Source organism: Lemur catta, chromosome 1 (assembly GCF_020740605.2).
Source record: "Lemur catta isolate mLemCat1 chromosome 1, mLemCat1.pri, whole genome shotgun sequence".
NCBI classification, from domain to species: domain Eukaryota; kingdom Metazoa; phylum Chordata; class Mammalia; order Primates; family Lemuridae; genus Lemur; species Lemur catta.
Window position 1 is genome coordinate 205,481,915 of NC_059128.1, and position 20,185 is coordinate 205,502,099.

At 38.7% G+C, this 20,185-nt stretch overlaps 1 protein-coding gene across 10 annotated transcripts in view; it reads right to left on the reverse strand.

Moving 5' to 3' along the window:
* Nucleotides 1–452: 452 nt before the first annotated feature.
* PEX5L (peroxisomal biogenesis factor 5 like) overlaps nt 453–20,185 on the reverse strand; it is a 226,217-nt gene continuing 206,484 nt past the window's right edge. For all 10 annotated transcript variants that reach the window (XM_045539735.1, XM_045539731.1, XM_045539736.1 and 7 more), the window contains 7 exons: nt 16,034–16,150; nt 13,654–13,797; nt 10,567–10,637; nt 8,495–8,692; nt 7,641–7,806; nt 7,100–7,257; nt 453–1,418 (listed from right to left, as the gene is read on the reverse strand). In XM_045539735.1, coding sequence (XP_045395691.1) covers nt 1,214–1,418; nt 7,100–7,257; nt 7,641–7,806; nt 8,495–8,692; nt 10,567–10,637; nt 13,654–13,797; nt 16,034–16,150 — 1,059 coding nt within the window. In that variant the 3' untranslated portion in view covers nt 453–1,213. The remainder of the gene's footprint in view (nt 1,419–7,099; nt 7,258–7,640; nt 7,807–8,494; nt 8,693–10,566; nt 10,638–13,653; nt 13,798–16,033; nt 16,151–20,185) is intronic.

Here is a 20,185-nt window from a genome sequence, read left to right on the forward strand (position 1 = left end):
GAGCCAAAGGGGCATGCATCTTTCATATTAATCTGCTGACATTCAGTGAGATTCAGTTAGAAAATGTTCTTCTATCACTTAGAATGCAAGGGATAAACAGTGCAGTATTATGAAACTAAGAAAACACATAATTTTTAGGAAAAATGTTTTTATCACTCTTAAGAAAAACTATTTAAAATATTAACAGTTTAAAAGGAACATTAGTATGCAGGGCAATTAGAAAGCCAGTAAAAGATGACTTACGCAAGTTAATATGAACTCAATAGAAATCATGATATCATGAAACTTTCTCCCTGCAGAGAATGCATGAAGAGACAATACTTTGTCTCTTACTTAAGTTCATACAGTCCCAGAAAGCATGTGGATGAAACATCTATGTTTGACATATTTATACCCTATGTCATTATATCTGCTTTAAGAAAAACACTCCTTTAAAACCCTATACTATGAAAAACTATTTTCAGGAATTTCTTATTTGGTCCATTGATCTAACAAGGCTGAGTTCCCAAATCTTTCACCCCCAAGTTAAAAATTGGAGCAACAAAACAAAACTCCAGCAAGGCATAAATAAGATATTAAAGTGCATATATACAATCCCAGAAAAGTTTTGATTGGGAACAGCAAAAATTTCTAGTGCAAAAACTGCTTTTGCCAGCAAAGCTCCCTCTCTGGAATCAAAGGGCTACCGTAAAAGTTAAAATTGGAACAGGTTTAAGCAATGCCTGTCTTTAGTCAAGAGTTAATATATGTGCATGCACCAATGGCCCAAACTATGTTCAGTCTTGCAAAAGGGGACATTTCAGAAACAGTCAGAATTTCCTGATCTGAGGCAGTGCTTTCTCCCATGAGCAAGTGTCCCATGAGCAAGTTCCTCAGATGTATCATCTGCTGCAAGTAGGGACAAAAAACCCAAAGAACATATTTTGCAATATGCTTGCAACTTGTGAAAAGAGTATTCGCACACAGTTACTTTATTTTAGTTTGAGTCTCTCAATTCTTCTTTTGAGCCCGACCTTCACTCTGTCTACAACATTTTGTGCTTTTGGATCTGAACAGAGACTGGGCATTGTCTGTAGAAATTAATTTCCTTGGGTTACATGACCATGTCTTTTTGAATATCTGATTTATCCTTTTTGAAATTCATAATAAAATAGTTTTTCATTTCTCAGTACAATTAAACAGATGAGGGGTTATTTATTTTTTTCCTTTTCCTTTAAGGATCCAAATTGAAAGCTCTTAGGAGGACATCCAGGTCACCAAGATTAGCCGCCTGGAAGAGTTCCGGTTGGTCCATCAGAGACAGTGCAATTCTGAGGGCAGCCCAGATATTCCCAGAGATGGCCGGATGAGGAACTTGCTGTTGATTCCTGCTCTTTCTTTGCAAACTGAGGGCAGTGAGAAAATTGCTGACCGCTTCTCTAAGAGGGTAGAAAAACAGATATTTTAAAATGTAACACGTCAGAGTTAGCAAACTTAAAATAAAAAAAAAAACCAGATTGAGTTATTTTAGTCTAAAATCCTAAATCGCCTCTCTCTGGTGTTCTGGATGATCAGATGAATAACTTTCTAAATCTCTCATTATCTTTAGTGAATGATATTTGTTAAATACAGTGAAATTGGAAAGAAAAAAGAAACGCAAATTTTATTTTGGGAATGTCGTGTGGGAAAGGAAGAATAATAGCAAAACCATTGCTAACTCATTAACGCATTTGATTTTCTCCCACTCCAGGAATGACTTGAAGACTTACTCCACTTGTAGATATGATTTCTATAACTACAGTTTAAGAGGAAGAATATGGCCCTACTTAGAAACAAAGTGGTCTAATTTTCCTATTAGTGATAGGAATATGGAACACAATTAAGATGGAGTTAAATTTGTTATCAGAGCATCTGGGATTGAATCCCAGATATTTAGCCTTAGGCAAATTTCCTACCTTTTCCAAGGTTCAGTTTCCTTGAGTATGTAATAGGGATAAGAGAAGACATTTTAAAACTTCGTGAGGTGCAGCTGAATCAATTCATGTGAAAGCTCTTACTGAGTAAGATCAATAGTTACCGAAGAGTGCTCTGGGAAACTTGGGGATCAGTGAGGTCAAAATCATTTTTATAATGAAACTGAGATGTTATTTGACCTTTTCACGTTCATTTTTTCACATGCATACAGTGAATTTTCCAGACTTCGTGATGTGTGATACCCCAATAGATCGAATGCAGAAGCAGATATGAGAGTTTAGTAAGCAAGATATTAAAGAAATTTGTGAAAATGTAAAACAATGCCACTCTTCTCATTAAACATTTTTTGTTGTTTTGGAAAAGAATTATTTTTTGTAAAATATGAATGTTAACATGTAGCGAGTTTTATTATTTTTAAATGAATCTTTTAAAATGTTGTCAGTTTAATTTCTAATATGGTTAAATATTGATCCATATAACCTACACAAACAAAAGTCCTTTTGAGTTTTTTTTTTTTTTTTTTTTGAGACAGAGTGTCACTTTGTTGCCTGGGCTAGAGTGAGTGCCGTGGCGTCAGCCTAGCTCACAGCAACCTCAAACTCCTGGGCTCAAGCGATCCTTCTGCCTCAGCCTCCCGAGTAGCTGGGACTACAGGCATGCGCCACCATGCCCAGCTAATTTTTTCTATATATATTTTAGTTGGCCAGATAATTTATTTCTATTTTTAGTAGAGACGGGGGGTCTCCCTCTTGCTCAGGCTGGTCTCGAACTCCTGACCTCGAGCGATCTACCCACCTCAGCCTCCCAGAGTGCTAGGATTACAGGCGTGAGCCACCACGCCCGGCCTTGAGTTCTTAATAATCATTAAAAGTATAAAAGGATCCTGAGAGCACAAAGTTTGAGAACAGCTGAGTTAGACCTATCCAGAAACTTTTTAGTTCTTCTTGTCCACCAGTCCACAATTGTGCTCAGGTGCCAGGTGTACCTGCTGGGTCTCTTCAACATCGCCTTGTCACCCCCACCTTGTATCATGTATCGGACAAAACGATCCTTGCTAAGAATAATCATTCCACTTTCATTTGTATCTGCCTTACTCTTCTCAAGAACTTTTGACACGCTTGATCTCTTTTAATCCTGTGAGGCAGTTATTAAGCATCTGGCAAGAAACCTTGAAAGTGAGGCTAGATTTTTAATTCCAATGCACGTAATCTAGGCATTTGCTCATCTATAGTGTTAGATCTGCCTGAAGTTAAAAGCAACTGGGAAATGGTCGTGTTGTATGTTGGAACCTGGGTAATAGAGTGGAGTGGGTGTTCTAATCACCCCCCTTCTCGGTTTCTTGTAATCAAGCAAGAAAGGAGGCTTTATAAATGGATGGACATAGGGAGTCTGCTTCAGAGGCTCTTTCTGTCCCCTCTTCACTGGTGGGAGGCTCTATTGATAATGTCTCCCAGTTTCTCCTCATAATTCTAGAACTGCAAGAACTCTAGGGGAAGGAAGATCTGGAAATGCCCTCATTCACTGGCTGCTCCCAGCCTTCAAGTGTGTGGCAACAATTTCAGAGGGATTTTGAGAGTAACAAAATAGTCTAATTTATTAACCTGATCAAACAACTTCAGGGTTTTTTTTCATAAAAATAGTCTAAACCTGTTCCTCAACTTATGAATTCAGAGTCCTTTTGGGGGACTCAGAAGATTGTACATGTGTATGTGTGAAGAGGTTTCACATGTACATGTATATGTGTACTATTGTTTGCAAACGTTTCACACCTATATGTATGAATAACTTTAAGTCATTGGTGTATATCGTCATGATTAACAAAAAGCTTATTCATTTAAAAGCAGGACTCGCTTTACAGTAGTTTTCCCTCATTATACTAATAGTAAAACTATTACTATCAAAGGGAAGAAAATTTTTTTCATTAAAAGGGGTCCTCATTTGTGAAAAGGTTAAGACTCATTGTTCTAAGTTCTACTCTGGGACTCTGTTGACAAAGGTGTAACATTTTAAGCTACACCCAAGTTTCACACCAACAATTTCCTCTCTTTATTTCAATTGCTAGGGTAGGGCTTGCCTTTGACTCTTTATAGAAAATGTGAGCTGACAAAAGCCAATGTTGTAGCTACATACACAGATACCTGTGGTTCTTGAGGAAGAGGTCCCAAGACTTTAGTGAATATAGAAGTTATTTGTAACTTTCTTCTGAGCCGTATCCCTATCGAGGGTTGTTATTTCCTAAGCATAAACTAATACCTCAAGTTACACTTCTTTTCAGAATTCATTTAAGGTTTGTATCTCACTTGATGGTCTTTTTTCTGAGGGAAAAAATGTTTATCACTTTTCAGATTTCCCACATCCAGCGTGACAATACAAGACCCACAAAGCTTAGCCAAGATGTTCCAAAGTCACTGGTTGAGTAGCATTGCCAGATTTAGCAAATAAAAATATACGGTGCACAGTTACATTTAAATTTCAGATAAACACTGAATAATTTTGAGTACAGTCATCCTTTGGTATCCATGGGGGATTTGTTCCAGGAACCCCTGAGGATACCAACAAAATCTGCAGATGCTCAAGTCCCTTATATAAAATGGTATAGTATTTGCATAAAACCTACGCACATCCTCCTGCATGCTTTAAATCATCTCTCTAGATCACTTATAATACCTAATATAGTTGTTATACTGTATTGTTTTTTAAAAATCTGTATTATTTTTATTGTTGCATTTTTTTTGTTTTTTCCCAAATATTGTTAATTCATGGTTGAATCCACAGATGTGGAGCCCACATATATGGGGGGGCGGGCAACTGCACAAGTATATCTCATGTAATATTTGGGAAATACTTATACTAAAAAACTTATTTGTTGTTTATCTGAAATTCAGATTTAACTTGCATTTTATCTGGTAACCCTAAAATTGACTCCCCGCTCCCGTACAGCAGACTTTCTGCTTGAGGGCTGAAAATTCACACCTCAGTAAAGTTGCCCAGTTTTACCTGCCATGGACCTTCATGGCCTCCTGCAAATAGTTGCCCTGCTGAATTTCATATCTGCGAATTCCCAGAAAGTATTTTATTGGCCCCTCAAGTATTGTTTTCTACATTAGTTACTATTAGGAAAAACTCATCCACCAGTTTTATAAAAGCCTCCTTTAATTGATATGTCTACATGCATATATGTATTTATTTACATCTCCCTTGTTCCAAAAAAAGAACCTGAGTTGTCTCATAAAATACATATATACAACATATCTAGAAAAAAAGTGAATAAAAGAGGTAAATAGGCCAGGCGCAGTGGCTCACGCCTGTAATCCTAGCACTCTGGGAGGCCGAGGCAGGTGGATTGCTCGAGGTCAGGAGTTGGATACCAGCCTGAGCAAGAGTGAGACCCCGTCTCTACTAAAAATAGAAAGAAATTATCCAGCCAACTAAAAATATATATTTAGAAAAAATTAGCCGGGCATGGTGGTGCATGCCTGTAGTCCCAGCTACTTGAGAGGCTGAGGCAGGAGGATCGCTTAAGCCCAGGAGTTTGAGGTTGCTGTGAGCTAGGCTGACGCCACGGCACTCACTCTGGCCCGGGCAACAGAGCAAGACTCTGTCTCCAAAAAAAAAAAAAAAAAAAGAGGTAAATAGAAAACCTGGTCAGGAAAATCAGATGAAGCTAGGAATGAAGTTAGTATGCAAAATGGGAGATGGGAGGAAGATGGTGGACTAGAAGCAGCCCCGGGCATGCTGCTCCCAGGGAAAGGATCATAAATTGCAGGCAGATGCCTACCTATGGATAGCTCTTCTCACAAAATGGACATAGCCAGGGCTTAGACGGGTCATGTGTGGGGAGGGGAATATATTTACACAGCTGATATAAAGAGGGCCTCTGTAGTGGCACTTTCCACAGTGTCTATAAAATAAAACAAGCCAGTTGATCAAGAGTCACTTAGCTATTCCTGGTTCTGACCTCAGAAAAATCCTCTTAAGAGGACACAGTGTAATCTGGTGACTAATGTTCTTTGTAAGACTTTTTTTTAGTATAAATACAACAACTATTTTCTAAGGCCTTAGTATTTGCCGATGGCAAAACGCACTAATGCAGTTCAGAAGCAGTAATTCTTCAGATGTCAAAAAAATACGGTCTAGTTATATAGCTCTCTGATGACTTACTAAATAAATAACAGTAGTAAGGATACTGATGGCAATAATAATCATAATAATAAAACCTACTAAATCTTGAGCATTTGCTAGCCAATTACATTTAAGCTGCACAATAATTCTGCAAGATATTATTATCTCTTTTTAAAAAGTTTTATTTATTTATTTTTTAATGCTAGTCAAGTGAAGCAGTGGGAGTGGAGAAGGAACAAAGGAATCTGTAACTGGTTGTAATCAATTAGTTGTAAACACATTTAGTTCTTTATTTCAATTATGAAAGTAATACCTGTTTACTGAGAAAATGATAAAATGGAAAAAGAAAGGAGATCAAAGATCACCCATGTTTTTATTACCCAAAAGTCATTTACAGTCCCTGGTAATGGCAAAGAGAGAAAGAGGACATAGATCTGAACAACGATGATGAATGATGCGAGAATGAGAAAGGCAGTTCATACCATAAGCCCATTTTTTTTTCTTTTTCCCTAATAACTCTATTGGTACATTAGGTTCTAGAAAACCTGGATTCTCGATTTTGCTTTGCTAAACACCGGTTCTAGGACCTTTCGGAGTCTTTTTGCTGGGTCCCCTTGCCCTATGCCTCCAAGATTCTCCTTTTTCCTTAAGTGGAAAATGAAAGACTGGGCTGAGCCTGTTTGTCAAGCAGTTGCCCGGGGGGTGTTAAAGACCCAGAGAACTGGTCCCGTCCTAGGCTGACCGAATGGAAATCTTGTGGGGTGAGCGGGAACGGGGAGGCGGAGGGGCCTGGGAGTCGACGTTCCCCAGATGCCTAGATGGCTGCTGCTGAGGATCGAGAACCCGCAGAGCACGCGGTTCCTGGAAACGGGCCGCAGGACCTGCAGGTTCCACATTCACGCTTAACGGGAGGAGGAAGAGGAATACTCCTACAAAGGGAGGTATTTTTCTTTGGAAGGCACCTTTGGGGTTACTCCACGCCAGTCCCGGGTGTGGCTTTCGTTCGCGGCCGCTGCCTGCTTACCTGTAGGCGCCCAGGTTGATGCAGCTGATCCCCAGATTGTACCTGGAGCGGATGAAGCCCGGCTGGATCTCCAGCGCCCGCGTGTAGGCCTCCACGGCCTCCTCGCTGCGGTCCCCGTTCGCCAGGGTCGCCCCGAGACGGTTCCATAATGAATAGTCCTGACGGCAAAATCAGAGCTCTCTAAACCAGTACCAGCCACAATGACAGAGCATTCCCACATTTCCCTGCAGAGGAAGGGAGGTGGCTAAAAATATTTCCAGTGTTCACGGAAAGGGACACTGGGGAGGTGAATTACCCAAAAAATCTTTAGGAACAACTTTGTGAAATGACTTTCGTTTATCAAAGAACAGCGACCCTTTGATGCTGTCATGTAATTAATGTTTCTATTTTAGGTATTTCAGTATTAACAGCCACCGTAGCACATCATTAGGACTGATCACTTTAAACCATTGGAGGCAGGGAAATAAAGTGTAGAAGAAATAGAGAAAACCTATTTGTTATAGAGAACCTTAGGGTTTCTTGCTGTACCATGCTGTCCTACCTCTGGCCGAACAGTTAAGGCGGCGTTAAATGCATCTATTGCTCTGTTAAATTCTCCACTCAGGTGGAACAGTACCCCCAGACCTGTCTGTAGGTCCGGGTCAATCACATCTCCATTTTGGTGGGCAGCTTCCAGATATAATTCCTTCACTCCTTCCAGAACAGAGCTACAATGGCAAAAATTAGATTTGTAATCCAAACAGTCCGAACATGAATGATTTCCTGTTAAATCTCTTGACTCTATTTCAAGAAGTCTCTCTTCATAACAGACCAGAAAATTTTGCGTATAGTATCTTAGCTTAATGAGAGGACTGCTAACACTGAATGTTAAAAAATATGGCTGATTTTCGTGAAATACTCTGTAGTACCCAGATGCAGGCTGTGCTAAGTAAGGAATTCACAGGAGAGTTCTGTTGGCCCTGTGAGTGTCAGTGGGGAAAACCCCACAGCTGAGTTTCCCAAGGCTTCAGTGAGAAAGGATTTAATTACGGGATTTATTGCTGATGGGAAACAAAATTTCTAGAAGATAGGACTGCCATTTTTCCCCATTCCTAATTCTCAAGCTTTATAAAACTTGGAGCATCAGTACTCATTATACTTTAGGTAAATATATGTTCAAAGCATTTGGCTTTAAAACGTGGTGCTCAGATAAATGTGAGCGTCCATAATGTAGATCATGTATCAAAAGGTTGGCCCTGGGCTCAGCATCAATCTTTCAAATCAGTGCTGCAGAATGCTATCCTACAAACCATTCTGGAGTGAGTGGTGGGTATCTGAGACTCACTCACTATCCTTAAGGTGATTAACTGTGTACATGGGTGTTTGCTGCTGGCTGTAATATAATGAGAAGGATACCTGTCAACTGGGGACTTAGACATCCGCCGGGTGAGGCCTGGAGATCCCTTCTTGCTCTTCACAAGGTATTTGTACTTTGGATTTTGCTTAATCCAATTCTTCAGAGCTTCACAGGCATCCTGCTGATGGCCAGTGTTCGTGTAACTCACAGCCAAAGCCATCAAAGCTTTCAAGTTGTTGGGCTGTAATTCTAAGCACCTGAAAGAAGGGGCGGGGGAAGCCAATTTCAGATGGTTTTGGGAGCCGGAGTCTAATAGCGTGTCAGAAAATTTGAGGTTTTTATTAATTAAATGTTGCAAAAGCATCGTTAAGTTTACTTCAAGTCCCTGGAAAACACCATATTTATCCACATGAAAATTGGGACCAAAGCATATTTTTAAGAAAGTTAAAACTTATCCTGATGACTGCCAGATTTGGTAATTTTAATAAATGGTTTTAAAACTATAGGAAGTGTGGCTTATCCTGCACATAATTTATTAGTAGTGAATCTAATGAAAGGTAGGGATATTATTATTTTAATGCCACTCTCTTACTAATATATTAATATTATATGTACCCTATCCCCAAAGAAAACTGACTTGAAATTGGACATCTGGAGATGAAAGATCGTATAGTGTTTTGCAAAGGAGAGGGAAATTCCTATATTTCCAGATTATTGATGTGAGTTTACAGGAGGCACAAGTTATAGCTGCTTTTTTGCAAAGGAGAGGGAAATTCCTATATTTCCAGATTATTGATGTGAGTTTACAGGAGACACAAGTTATAGCTGCTCTGCCACATTCTATTTCACTGGGCTCTAGCAAGGGCTTTTCAAACTTTGAAGTGCATGTGAATCATTTGGGAATCCTGTAAAATCTGCATTCTGGTACAGTAGGTCTGGGGCTGGGAGAGTTGTGCACTTGGGTCTGACAAGCTCCCAGGTGATGACATAGTCCCTGGATAAGACTTTGAGTAGCTAGCCCTAGACAGTATCTAATACCTCTCTGCGGGGGTCCTAACCTCCCAGGAATTTGTTAGCACCAGGCAGAGAAGTTCTTAACTCTGGATGTACATTATAAACACCTGGGGGAGTTTTTAAAACTATAATGTTTGGTCTCCAGCCCTGACCGTGTAATCATAATCTCTGGGGTATGCCTGGGAAATTTTTTTTTTTTAATGATTCTATTGTGCGTGTGTGTGCAGGGTTACGAACCACGAACACAAAGTTCCAGATTTGGAGGTAGGAGATGAGGATTTGAGTTCTGTCTCTTACATACCATCTGTGTGACTTTGACCTCTGATCCCCAGTTCTCTCATCTATAGGAAAAGGGTATCATCCTCCCTTGAGGGCACGATTACGTCATCAGATGCCTATAGAATTTTGAAATCTAGGATTCCAAGATTGCAAAACCCTAAAACTCTAAGGTCTAGAATTCTTACATTCTAAGATTCTAAAAGCCCGGGATTTATACACTTACACCACTGATTTTATATATATATGTATACACACACATATATATATATGACATATATAATATTAATATATGGAATATATGTGTACATAAATATATTCTTTTCCTATACCAATATATTAAACATATTTATTATAAAGGACAGGGAAAGTAGAAGTCTATTTGGTAGAGGTTATTTTTCCAGATTTAAACAGGAGCTCTAGTCAAGTAAGTGTGATGTAACACCCACCCACTGTTTCCATCCTTCACCCTCAAAGTAGTCTAGACCTTTAGTCAGTATTTTTCATATGTTTTTCCTAAAGAAAACTTTCAGATGTTGTAGAAGGCTAGAGAGTTCAAAGGAACTATTTATTCAATGAGCCTGCTTTATGACTGCTTTTAATATAGACTTTCTTTGATGCCAGTGAATGTTAAGTGATTTGTAGACAGCAAAACATTGTGATTTAGGAACATTATTTTGTTATAAATTCTTGTTTTCCAGAGCTAACTGTGAATGATATGTAGTATCTTAGCACTTATCCTGGCCAAATTCTTTGCACTTCAATAAAAATCAAAAGACAAATCTGGAACACAGGAAGTCCATTAACACTAGGCCCATGATTTGCACTTAGTTTCATCTACCTCTGGAGGGCGACAATAGCTGCTTGTTCATTTTCATTCTCTGCCTGGGTTATCCCGAGGAACTGCCATGCCTATGAAAAACAACTGGCGTTAATATTGCAAGGTGAAGCAGAATTACTCACATGTTTTACTTGGTTTACCTGTGATGGATCCCCTATGCACAGTAGTCTGTCTCAGAGGTGAGGGCTATGAAAAAGGGGAAAATATCACATGCATTTCTTCATTCAACCTCTCTTGTGGTATCTGGGTCAAGATCCTCTGTCATTATTTCCAAATTCTTTCAGTATTTATACTTTCCTACAACCCAGTGCTATGGAAACCTCTGAATTTCTGAGATTTCATGATATGAAGTATCTCAAAACCAAAAGACAAATATATAAAACTATACAATTGTGAGGAAAAGAGCCGGAAAAATAATCTAAAAAATGGAGCTAAATAGTCTAAAGTTTGTAGTAAGCAATCGCAAGATGTACAACATGAAATTAGCTGGTATAAATGAAAGTCAAACAGAAGAGTTCACAGGAAATTTAGGAACTAGAAAAAACAAAATGAAATAGAACATAACCTCCTACAATTTGTTTACCCCTCTAATGTAATCATTGTTAAAATGTATAAAGCACATATAAAACACAATCATAAAATATATATAATTTTATAATGTACAGTTATACTTTTTATTGTATCTCAAGAACTTTTTTCATGTTTTTACAAAGTTTTTAATTTTTAATTTAAATTTTGTTGAATGGACATCCCCTTATTTATCCAACCAATTCCCTTATTGCTCTAAAGGTGTTTGCAATCCTTTGCTATTCTGAAGAGCATCTTCAGACAGATAACTTTTTTCATAACGAGAATCAAAGTTTTAATATAGCAAATTTCTATCTATGTACTCATAAGAACAGTAATTCTCATACCATTATAAGAGTAACACACATGAGCAAAATCTCTCATTACACACATTGTCTTCAAATTTGCTGGAGGTGGGGGTGTATCAGGGCCTTAGGGATTTAAAAATGTTTGTGCAGTGTCAGACTCCCATCCCTGAAACTAATGCCATAGACATTTTAAAATAAAACTCTAGGAAAGCACATAAAGTCATCTTAAAGTGCCATTAAAATTGTATTAGCTTTTCCTTTCATGGGTTATTATCACATATGCCCTCTAAACTCATAAAAATACTGATAATTTTCCCACAGAATATAATTATTCTTTTTTAATATTTCAAATGTACATAGAGCAACTTCTATTTTGATTTCACCTTCCATATATCTTAGAAGGTTTCTTAAGAAAAAATTGATAAAACAGTCTTTCTCTGGGAACTTCTGCCTAGCCTTTGGCCATGGTGTCATTTTCACTGTCTACAGTGTTATTGTCTTAGTCTTGAATTCTCCATAGATTCAGAAGTCCTAGGTCCTTGCCTGGGATCCATTAGTTGCCAAGGGCCCCAATTTTCTCATTTATGAAACTGAGACTTGGGATAATAATGTATATATATTTTTTTAACCTTCCAGGGTGTTTACATCAAATAATACAATACATATGAAAACACCTTGTAAAATACATAGCATTTACAAATGTAAGATGACATTAATATTATTTTGTGGAGGGTGGCCTGTAGCTTTTTATTAATATAATGATTTTCTCTTCTATAATGATTCATATATACTTTTTAATAATTCCAGCTCTCAGTTCAATCCCATTTCACTGTAAACCTTTTGACCAACAAGATATTAGGAGCTTTAACTAGTGATCAGTTTTCCCCTTCTACCTATACAACCAATAATAATAATGAAGGGTAAATACTGAGGTGCCAGGAACTGAGCTGAACATTTTATTTGTACGAACTAATTTAATCCTCACTACACCCAATGAGATACTTACGATTATGATTTCCATTTTACAGATAAGGAAGCTGAAACTTACAGGGCTTAAATGACTTGTCCCAGGTCCTCAGACTAACAGGTAGAGCAGGAATTTGAACCTATGCAGTTAGGATAGCAGAGCCTAGAACCATAACCACTATTTTATATTGTATTCACAGCACCATGTACACCTGTCCCTAAAATTTCTGCAAATTCCTCTGAGAATATCCCTTATAAAATGATTCCTGAAAATAACTCACAAACTAAAAAGAAGCGTTTATACTGCCACTAACTTACTACAGGCCTTCACAGGTTTAGAAATTAGTGGACTAAGATAGGATGGCAGAAGCTCTTTGGTGGTCTCCCAGCTTCTGTCTCCAATCACCCTTCCCATTTCAGGTAAAGGGGTTTTTCTGACATGCAACCTGCTGATATGCCTCTCCTGAGTAGAGGGCCCTCTCCTGGTTTCCCATGGCTTTTAAATGAAACTCAAACTCTTGCCTATCTCTTCTTGCCTCCCCGCTACCATTCTGTCCTCCCCTCTTCTGTCTGACAAGATGTTTCATGCCCCTCTGCCTACCCATGTCCAATTCCCTCTTAACAGTAACTCAACACCCTGCTGTCTTTAATAATCCCTCCTTCAAACCTCAGCTTTGGATTCCCTTGTGCAGGAAAGCTGGTTAGCAGTCCTGCTCTCTGCTCTCCTAGCGTCCTGTGCATATGCTGACATTGCATTGATTGCACTGCATCGATTTATTTGCTTGTCTCCCCAGAGAGATCACAAACATGTCTCTTTAGCTGTTACATCTTTCCACCTTTTCAATATTTTAAGCCAGGACCTGGTATAATTTTGGGGTCACAGTATGTGCTCAACAAATGTTGAGTGAGTAAAACAAGGGTGATATGTGGTGTGACTCGAGACCCAGACACAACTATACATTGCCCCCTGAAAAGTACTGGTGAGTTTCCAGGTTGGTAATTTTGATTTTTCATTTCCTGTTCCCAACCTTTATTTTTGGGTACTATAGCTACTGCAGATTAGAAACCTGGTTAGATAACGTGTACCTATTTGCAACTTCCAAACAAATAGACTAAGCCAGGTGAACTCCTTTGGAAACCACTACTTGGTAAGAAAGCCACTCAGCAGAGTTCTGTGCCACCCTCTGTCTCTCACTAACACATGCAGCCACTGTCTGAATCTGGCAGAATGAAAGGAGAGTGACACCTCTGCATCTCCAGGGTCCTGAAGAATTGCTGCCTCCATGAACAGGATGGTGACTGGCAGGTCCCCTTCCTTCAGCCTTTTCAAGCCTTCTTCAAATGCTCCCGGCCAGTCCTTGAAGGGGTTTTCAGTGTGAAAGTAATATCCCTACAACACAGAGAAGGGCCAATACAGGATTCATTGATTTATGTCTTCATTTTTAAATTCAGTAAGTTTTCTTTAAATTTTAATTTGATTTATTTATTTCAATTATTTGATTTATTCAATTTAAATTTAAATTTCTGTTTTTCCTTATTATGAATACAATGCATTTTCATTGTATACATTTTAGATAACACTGAATAATATAAAAAGAAACAGAAAGTTATCCAAAATACTTCAACCTAAATATGACCACTGCTAATATTTTGAGTTTGTTTTTCTTCTGATTTTTTTTGTTCTTTTTGTTTTAACCATTTCCTCTCAAGATTTAAAAAATACTGACTCTTTAGACATATTTTTGCTAAGTGCTGCCAACAACCCTCCTGAAATGTTAATACCACATACTGTATATCTGTTTATGTACTATGGCCCCTTGGAGAACTGCAAATCATTGTAATGTCTAAGATTTTTTTTTGCCCCAGCCCCAAATCAGTTTTTGTCCCATTGGGGACTATATCACCCCTGTTGAGAATGCATGTTTTAAAGGTAAAAGGTTTTATTGCTGCAAAAATTTAAACAATACAGAATGTACAAATAATTGTCTAGTATCTTTCTATGAGTATATAAATTAACAAATAGGCTTATACTGTGTGTATATATATATATAGTTTTATAACGTAGGCCCCACTTAGTTTAATATTGTAATTATTTCTGTTATTAAAATTATTTATATGGATATACTAAATTTATTTATCCAATCCCCTATCGATGGACATTCATGTTATTTTAAAATTTTTATCATAAATTAAGCCATAGTGAAAGCCTCATGCTCAAATCTTTGCCTGCATTTGCTCGTTACCCGAAGATAGACTCCTAGAGGATTTAATAGGTTAAAGACTATGAAATGTTTTTAAGCCCTTGACACATGTAACTGAATTGTTTGTGAGAAAGTTTGTCCCAACTTAAATTCTTACCTGAAGTATCTGAGATATTATTTGTTTAAATTTGATAGATATAAATAAGCTAGCCCATTGACGATGTTACAAAGGTTTAAAAATAGAACATCTTCTTTCTCCATAGGTGCTTAGAAAGACAAAACCCCCTATCAAAAGCCACAGGGGATGACCAGCTTTTGTGGGAGTCCTGCGGATATGGATTCCTGGGAGTGAGGGGCTGAGGGGCCCTGCCTGGCCGCAGGGGCAGGGGTCACAGCCCGGGGTCTGATGATCTGCATCAGTGCTCTCTCTTCTTACTTAGCTTTGATTTCTTTGTGGAAAAGAAAATTATTTTTAATGAGATGGTTGTTCTGGTTTTTTGAGACTGCCTGGCCCACTGAGGGAGAGAATATATTGGGAGGAGGGAGACATTTTAATGACCATGTAGATTGCAAAGCCCCTCAAATCAGAGACTATTCGTCATCAGCTCCCCACAGCCTGGTGCAAGAGTAGATACTCACTAAATATTTCTTGGATTAACAAAATATCATGGAAATTATCCAGAACTGAATATTATTGAGACTTCCTCCACCACAAAACCCATAATATATACTTGTATGTGTTTTTTATATGTAAAAAAAATTCCACATTTCTATCTTTCAAGTCATTTATATTTATTTCTCAGTGTTTTTTCCCTTCCGCCCTCAAGTGTTTTTAAAAACAGAAATCCTACAGCAACTTGGACTGGTTGCTGGACTAATTTGGCTGGTTGTTCACTGCACTTGTACATTTGTGGCTGCTATCGGGGGAGTAGCTCTGAGAAATTCCCCTGGGACTTGACCTGGTTGTGTGAAAAGTGTCTTTCCCACTGAGTTTCTTTGCTCGCTGTATAATGACACCCCGTGAAGTGTAGCCCTGAGCCCCTGCTGCCTTCTCTTGCCATTAATGTCACTCCTGTTAGCACACCAGCAGTACTCACGTGACTGGCTGGCAAAGCATTGCGGGATGAGCCCAGTTCTTGTTCCACCCAACCCTCGATGTCAGTTAGTTCAGTAACCAGCTGGCAATCAGGATCCAGGTTCTGGTTGGCTGACAAAGTGTCTATCTGATCACTTACAAAAATAAGAGCATTTCATTCCAGTTTGGCTGCCTTCACTATTGTTTCTATCTGTCAGAATTTCTTCTAGGTCAGATTGACATGAAATTGTCTTTTTAATTCTTGGATTTTGGACAACATAGTTGTTGACTAATCTATGAAATATGATTCAAAAAGGTTGAGAAAACCATTTAAGAACAGAATTGGTTACCTTCTCACTAGCTGAGACTGTAACTTGGTTCTGGGCTTCTTGGTTCTCAGATATCCAGTTCCTCCGGGCCATTTCTTCCCATTCTGCTTGCATCTTATCCCAAAACTCTGTGTCTGACTGGGAGACAGGAAAAATGAAGAGAGAACGATTTAAAAACATGCTACATCATCTGATTTATTCCTACAGAGACAGTTTTGCTAGTAGATCAAAGTGAGTTCTGAGGAGGAAGAAACTGTTCTAGCTGGCCACATCCAATGATTCTCACGGTTGAAGAGCTTCTGGAGGGTGCTCAGCAGTCAGAGTGTTGACATGGATTAGTTGTGACTTTCCCCAGCAGGAAAATAACTACCACTTGAAGAACCAGAATCATCTATACCAAATTCAGCCAAAAAGCCACTACTTGTACAGAGTTTCAAGTGTGGGCATTCGGCACACATTTTAGGAAGGGGGGCCTCTCCCAGTGTTGCTTCTAGCATATGAGGAACTAGAGAAACTGCTTTGAGACTGGCTGGGCAGTGACTGGACAAGGGACAGTAACATTAGTTGATCCTATTCTGTGACAAGTACTGTGCTAGGAAAAAACTGAGCCTAGAGGGTTATGTTATGGTCCCAAAGCTTGGAGTCACAGGATCTGAATCCCATCTGGCTCCCAAACTGCGCTTAGCAGCTTATGGCACACTTGGCCTCCTGGTGCTAAAGAATGAAGGACCCTGGTCTGAACCTGAATGAATCCTCCTCAAGGCTCTTTCTACAGTAGGGTGACTTTTTTGAAAAATATCACTTTGTGGGTTTTTTCCCTTAAAATTTCCTCATATGTCTTCTATGAGGGAAATCAGGCCATTTGCTCTTCTCTACTTCAGGGAAGGTGTGTGTCTTAGCCTGAAGCAGAATTTTTCTGCAAGAGCTGTCCCTGGTTGGATTCTATTTTATTAAGCCAGAAGAGAGTACTTTAGGTGTCTCAGCGGGGAGAAGGAAGGAGCCAGTATCTCAAAGAATTTAAGAGAGACAGGGGAACTTTCCAAGGGTAGGGCAAGAGAGGGAGAGTGTTGGTTCTGATTAACAGGAGACTGATGCTCAGCTTTTAGGTGTTTCCCAGGCAAATTGTACTGACCTCAGAGTGGATGACTGAGGGTGTGACTAGCGGGCTGGCTTGAACCCTGATCCACATGGCAGGGAAACAGAGAGAAACTGAATTTCAAGGAGCCACTTTGAGGCTGGACGGCTGTTAGCGATCACCACAACAGACAAGAGGGTTGTGCCCTTGTTTTCTGGCACTACCTAAGCCTTCCACATTTTCTGCCTGAGACTAACCACTTGCCAGTTTGGTAAGAAAGATGCTTGGAAACCACTTTATTTTCTTTAAAGAAAACAAAATGGGTATTCCTGGAACACTTGAGTCTGGGACTAAGATTCATACTCTTTACCTGCAAATCTCAGTTTCTATGATTCTAAGTCCTGTGACCTGTTAACACAGGACTTAGTGGTTAATCTTGAGGTTAACCTTCCCCTTTTAATCCTCCCTGTCTGCCTGGGTGGTGGCTGTCCTGAAGTGAGAACTCTTCAGGGCTGCTCTGAATGGCAATTATAACCTTATTTCTCTCGGATACAAATGTTAATGGAATAAGGGCCAACCCAATGTGATCAATCCTCAGCTACTAAATAAATAGCAGGTCTTGCTTGCCTCCTTTATTATGTCCAGAATCCTCGTTCCCACCACAGAAACTAGTCCCTTTGACAGAGGTGTCCCCTCAATGAAGGCTTTAGAGCAGCAGGCATCTTGACAGTCTGTGTCTGAGATGCTGGACATATGTGAAATGGACACTAGGTACCCAGGCTAAAGTTAGGAATAACATTCAACATTTCCTTTTAAAGGCTTTTTCTAGTAGAATACCACATTGTGCAGACAGAACGATCTCAAATATACAAAAGCAATGGCTAGATGAAAGACTAGGAGAACATATGCTGCCATGCTGATAGAAATGTGTCTTTGCATGAAGGCATGAGGGGGGATGATTTCCCTGCTTCTTTACACTTTTTATACTTTCCTAATTTTCTACGATGATCATATTTTGCTTTTATAATAAAAAAATAAGGTTAAAAAAACAAAAAAGAAAAATACCTTTCCTTTTTAAAAAAAATCATGAAAGTTGAATATGATTAGATACTGAGAGATTTGGAGAAAATTTGGGAAACTCATTTTTTTAATAGCTTTTCAAAGATGCAGGTTTAACTTGGCTGTGTTGGAAATGAAGAAAAGTCTATCAAGTGAATCTTGTAATGTTTACCGATGTTCCCAAATCCCCACAGGGTGATGTGAAAGGATGACTGCACATACTTCCTAAGGCAGATAGGTTCCTCTAGCAAGAGTCCTTGGAATTGAAAGCGTGTTAGAAGTCTTCTGAATGAGAGAATGAGGAGGATTTCATAATGTGTACATCTGAGTTACAAAAGGATGTGTCACCTTTCCCGTGGTTTCAAATTAGAGCAGTAGATGCAAAAATAAGACTGCTGTGGAAAACAGACAGAACTGCATCTGAGGTGGAGCTGCCACGGTCTCATTTAATGAGATACACCAGGACTTACTGTTACCACTTAAAATGAGTTACTGCTGACTAATTAAAGTGCACAGCACAGTTCTCATTTAATTACAGAAGACTACTTTTAGCATAATCAATTTTCATCCTGTCTCGGAATCCAGACTTCATTCACGTAGCTGCAATTAACACTGCTTCCCCCCGTCCCGCATTTTTAAATCAATTTTAGAGAAACCTGAAGCATATTTGAATTTTAAACATTTTAGACAAGATCAGGGGGATTTTATTTATTGATGATTTTCTTAGCTGTTCTGGGATTTTGGTAGATTGGTTTTTATACTCTACATGTAACAGGTTATCTGGTCATATCAAAGATGAGCTATTGTTTGCATTCCATTTCCATTTCTAAGACTAACTTCCTGATGGTCACAATAGTACATACTCACAAAAAACTTGGGACATGCAGTGTGGTGGTTAAGAACAGCAGCTTTCTCCTCAGATGGACCTGGGTTCAAATTCTTGCTTCATCATTGCCCTTCTGCAAGTCCCTTAATTTCTGTGAGTCTCATTTTCCTTATCTTTAAAATGAAGACTTAATAGTGGTTTTGGTTAGTTGTTATGGCAACTACATGAGGAAATGTATCTGTGGCATAAAGCACATGGTAGATGCTCAATAGAAGTACATGTTCTTACTAGCGTTTTTGTACCATTGAGAAAAATATAATGAATGAACAAAAATCACCCACAACCTCAAAGCTCAAATATACATGCTGTGAGTATTTTGGTGTGTTTTTTTAAATTTATTTTTTATTTTTTATTATTTAAGACCTTTATTAACAGGTGCTTGCAGTTTGTTGACTTTTTTGAAAAAATCAAGTTGTAAACTTTTATTACAAATTAAAAATGAAGTTCTTAAAAATCTCAACTTGACCAGATATGAAACAATTTAAAAACCTTTAAAGGCGCATTGAGAAAAACCAGGCTTTTTTTTTTAAAAAAACACGTTTGTTATTACCAAAAAAGACATCTTTAGGTAAAAATAATAAAAACCCCATGCTGCATAGATAATGCAGATAGTTCTAGTTATCTGGTCAACGGGCAAAAAGCAAGCACTTAAGGTCTTCAGCTCCAATCTTGTTCATTTCTTTTTTTTTTTTTTTTTTTTTTTAAACTTTTTATTATGGGAAAATTTAAACACAAAGCAGACAGAAGAGTATAATGGTAGACCACATACCCATTGCCCAGCTCCAACCATTTTCAAAGTGGTTTCAAAGTTCTTATTTATTTGTTTATTTATTTAAGAGACAGTGTCTTGCTCACTCTGTTGTCCAGGCTGGAGTGCAGTGGTGTGATCATAGCTTGCTGCAACTTCAAACTCCTGAGCTCAAGAGATCTCCGCCTTAGCCTCCCGAGTAGCTAAGACTACAGGTGCTCGCCACCAAGCCTGGCTAATTGTTTTATCCTTTTGTAGAGACAGAGCCTCATGGGTCCCCTTATGTTGCTCAGGCTGGTCTGGAACTCCTGGCCTCAAGAATCCTCCCCTCTTGGCCTCCCAAAGTGCTGGGATTACAGACATGAAGCCCCTTCCCATCTTATTCCAAAGCAAATGCCAGATGTT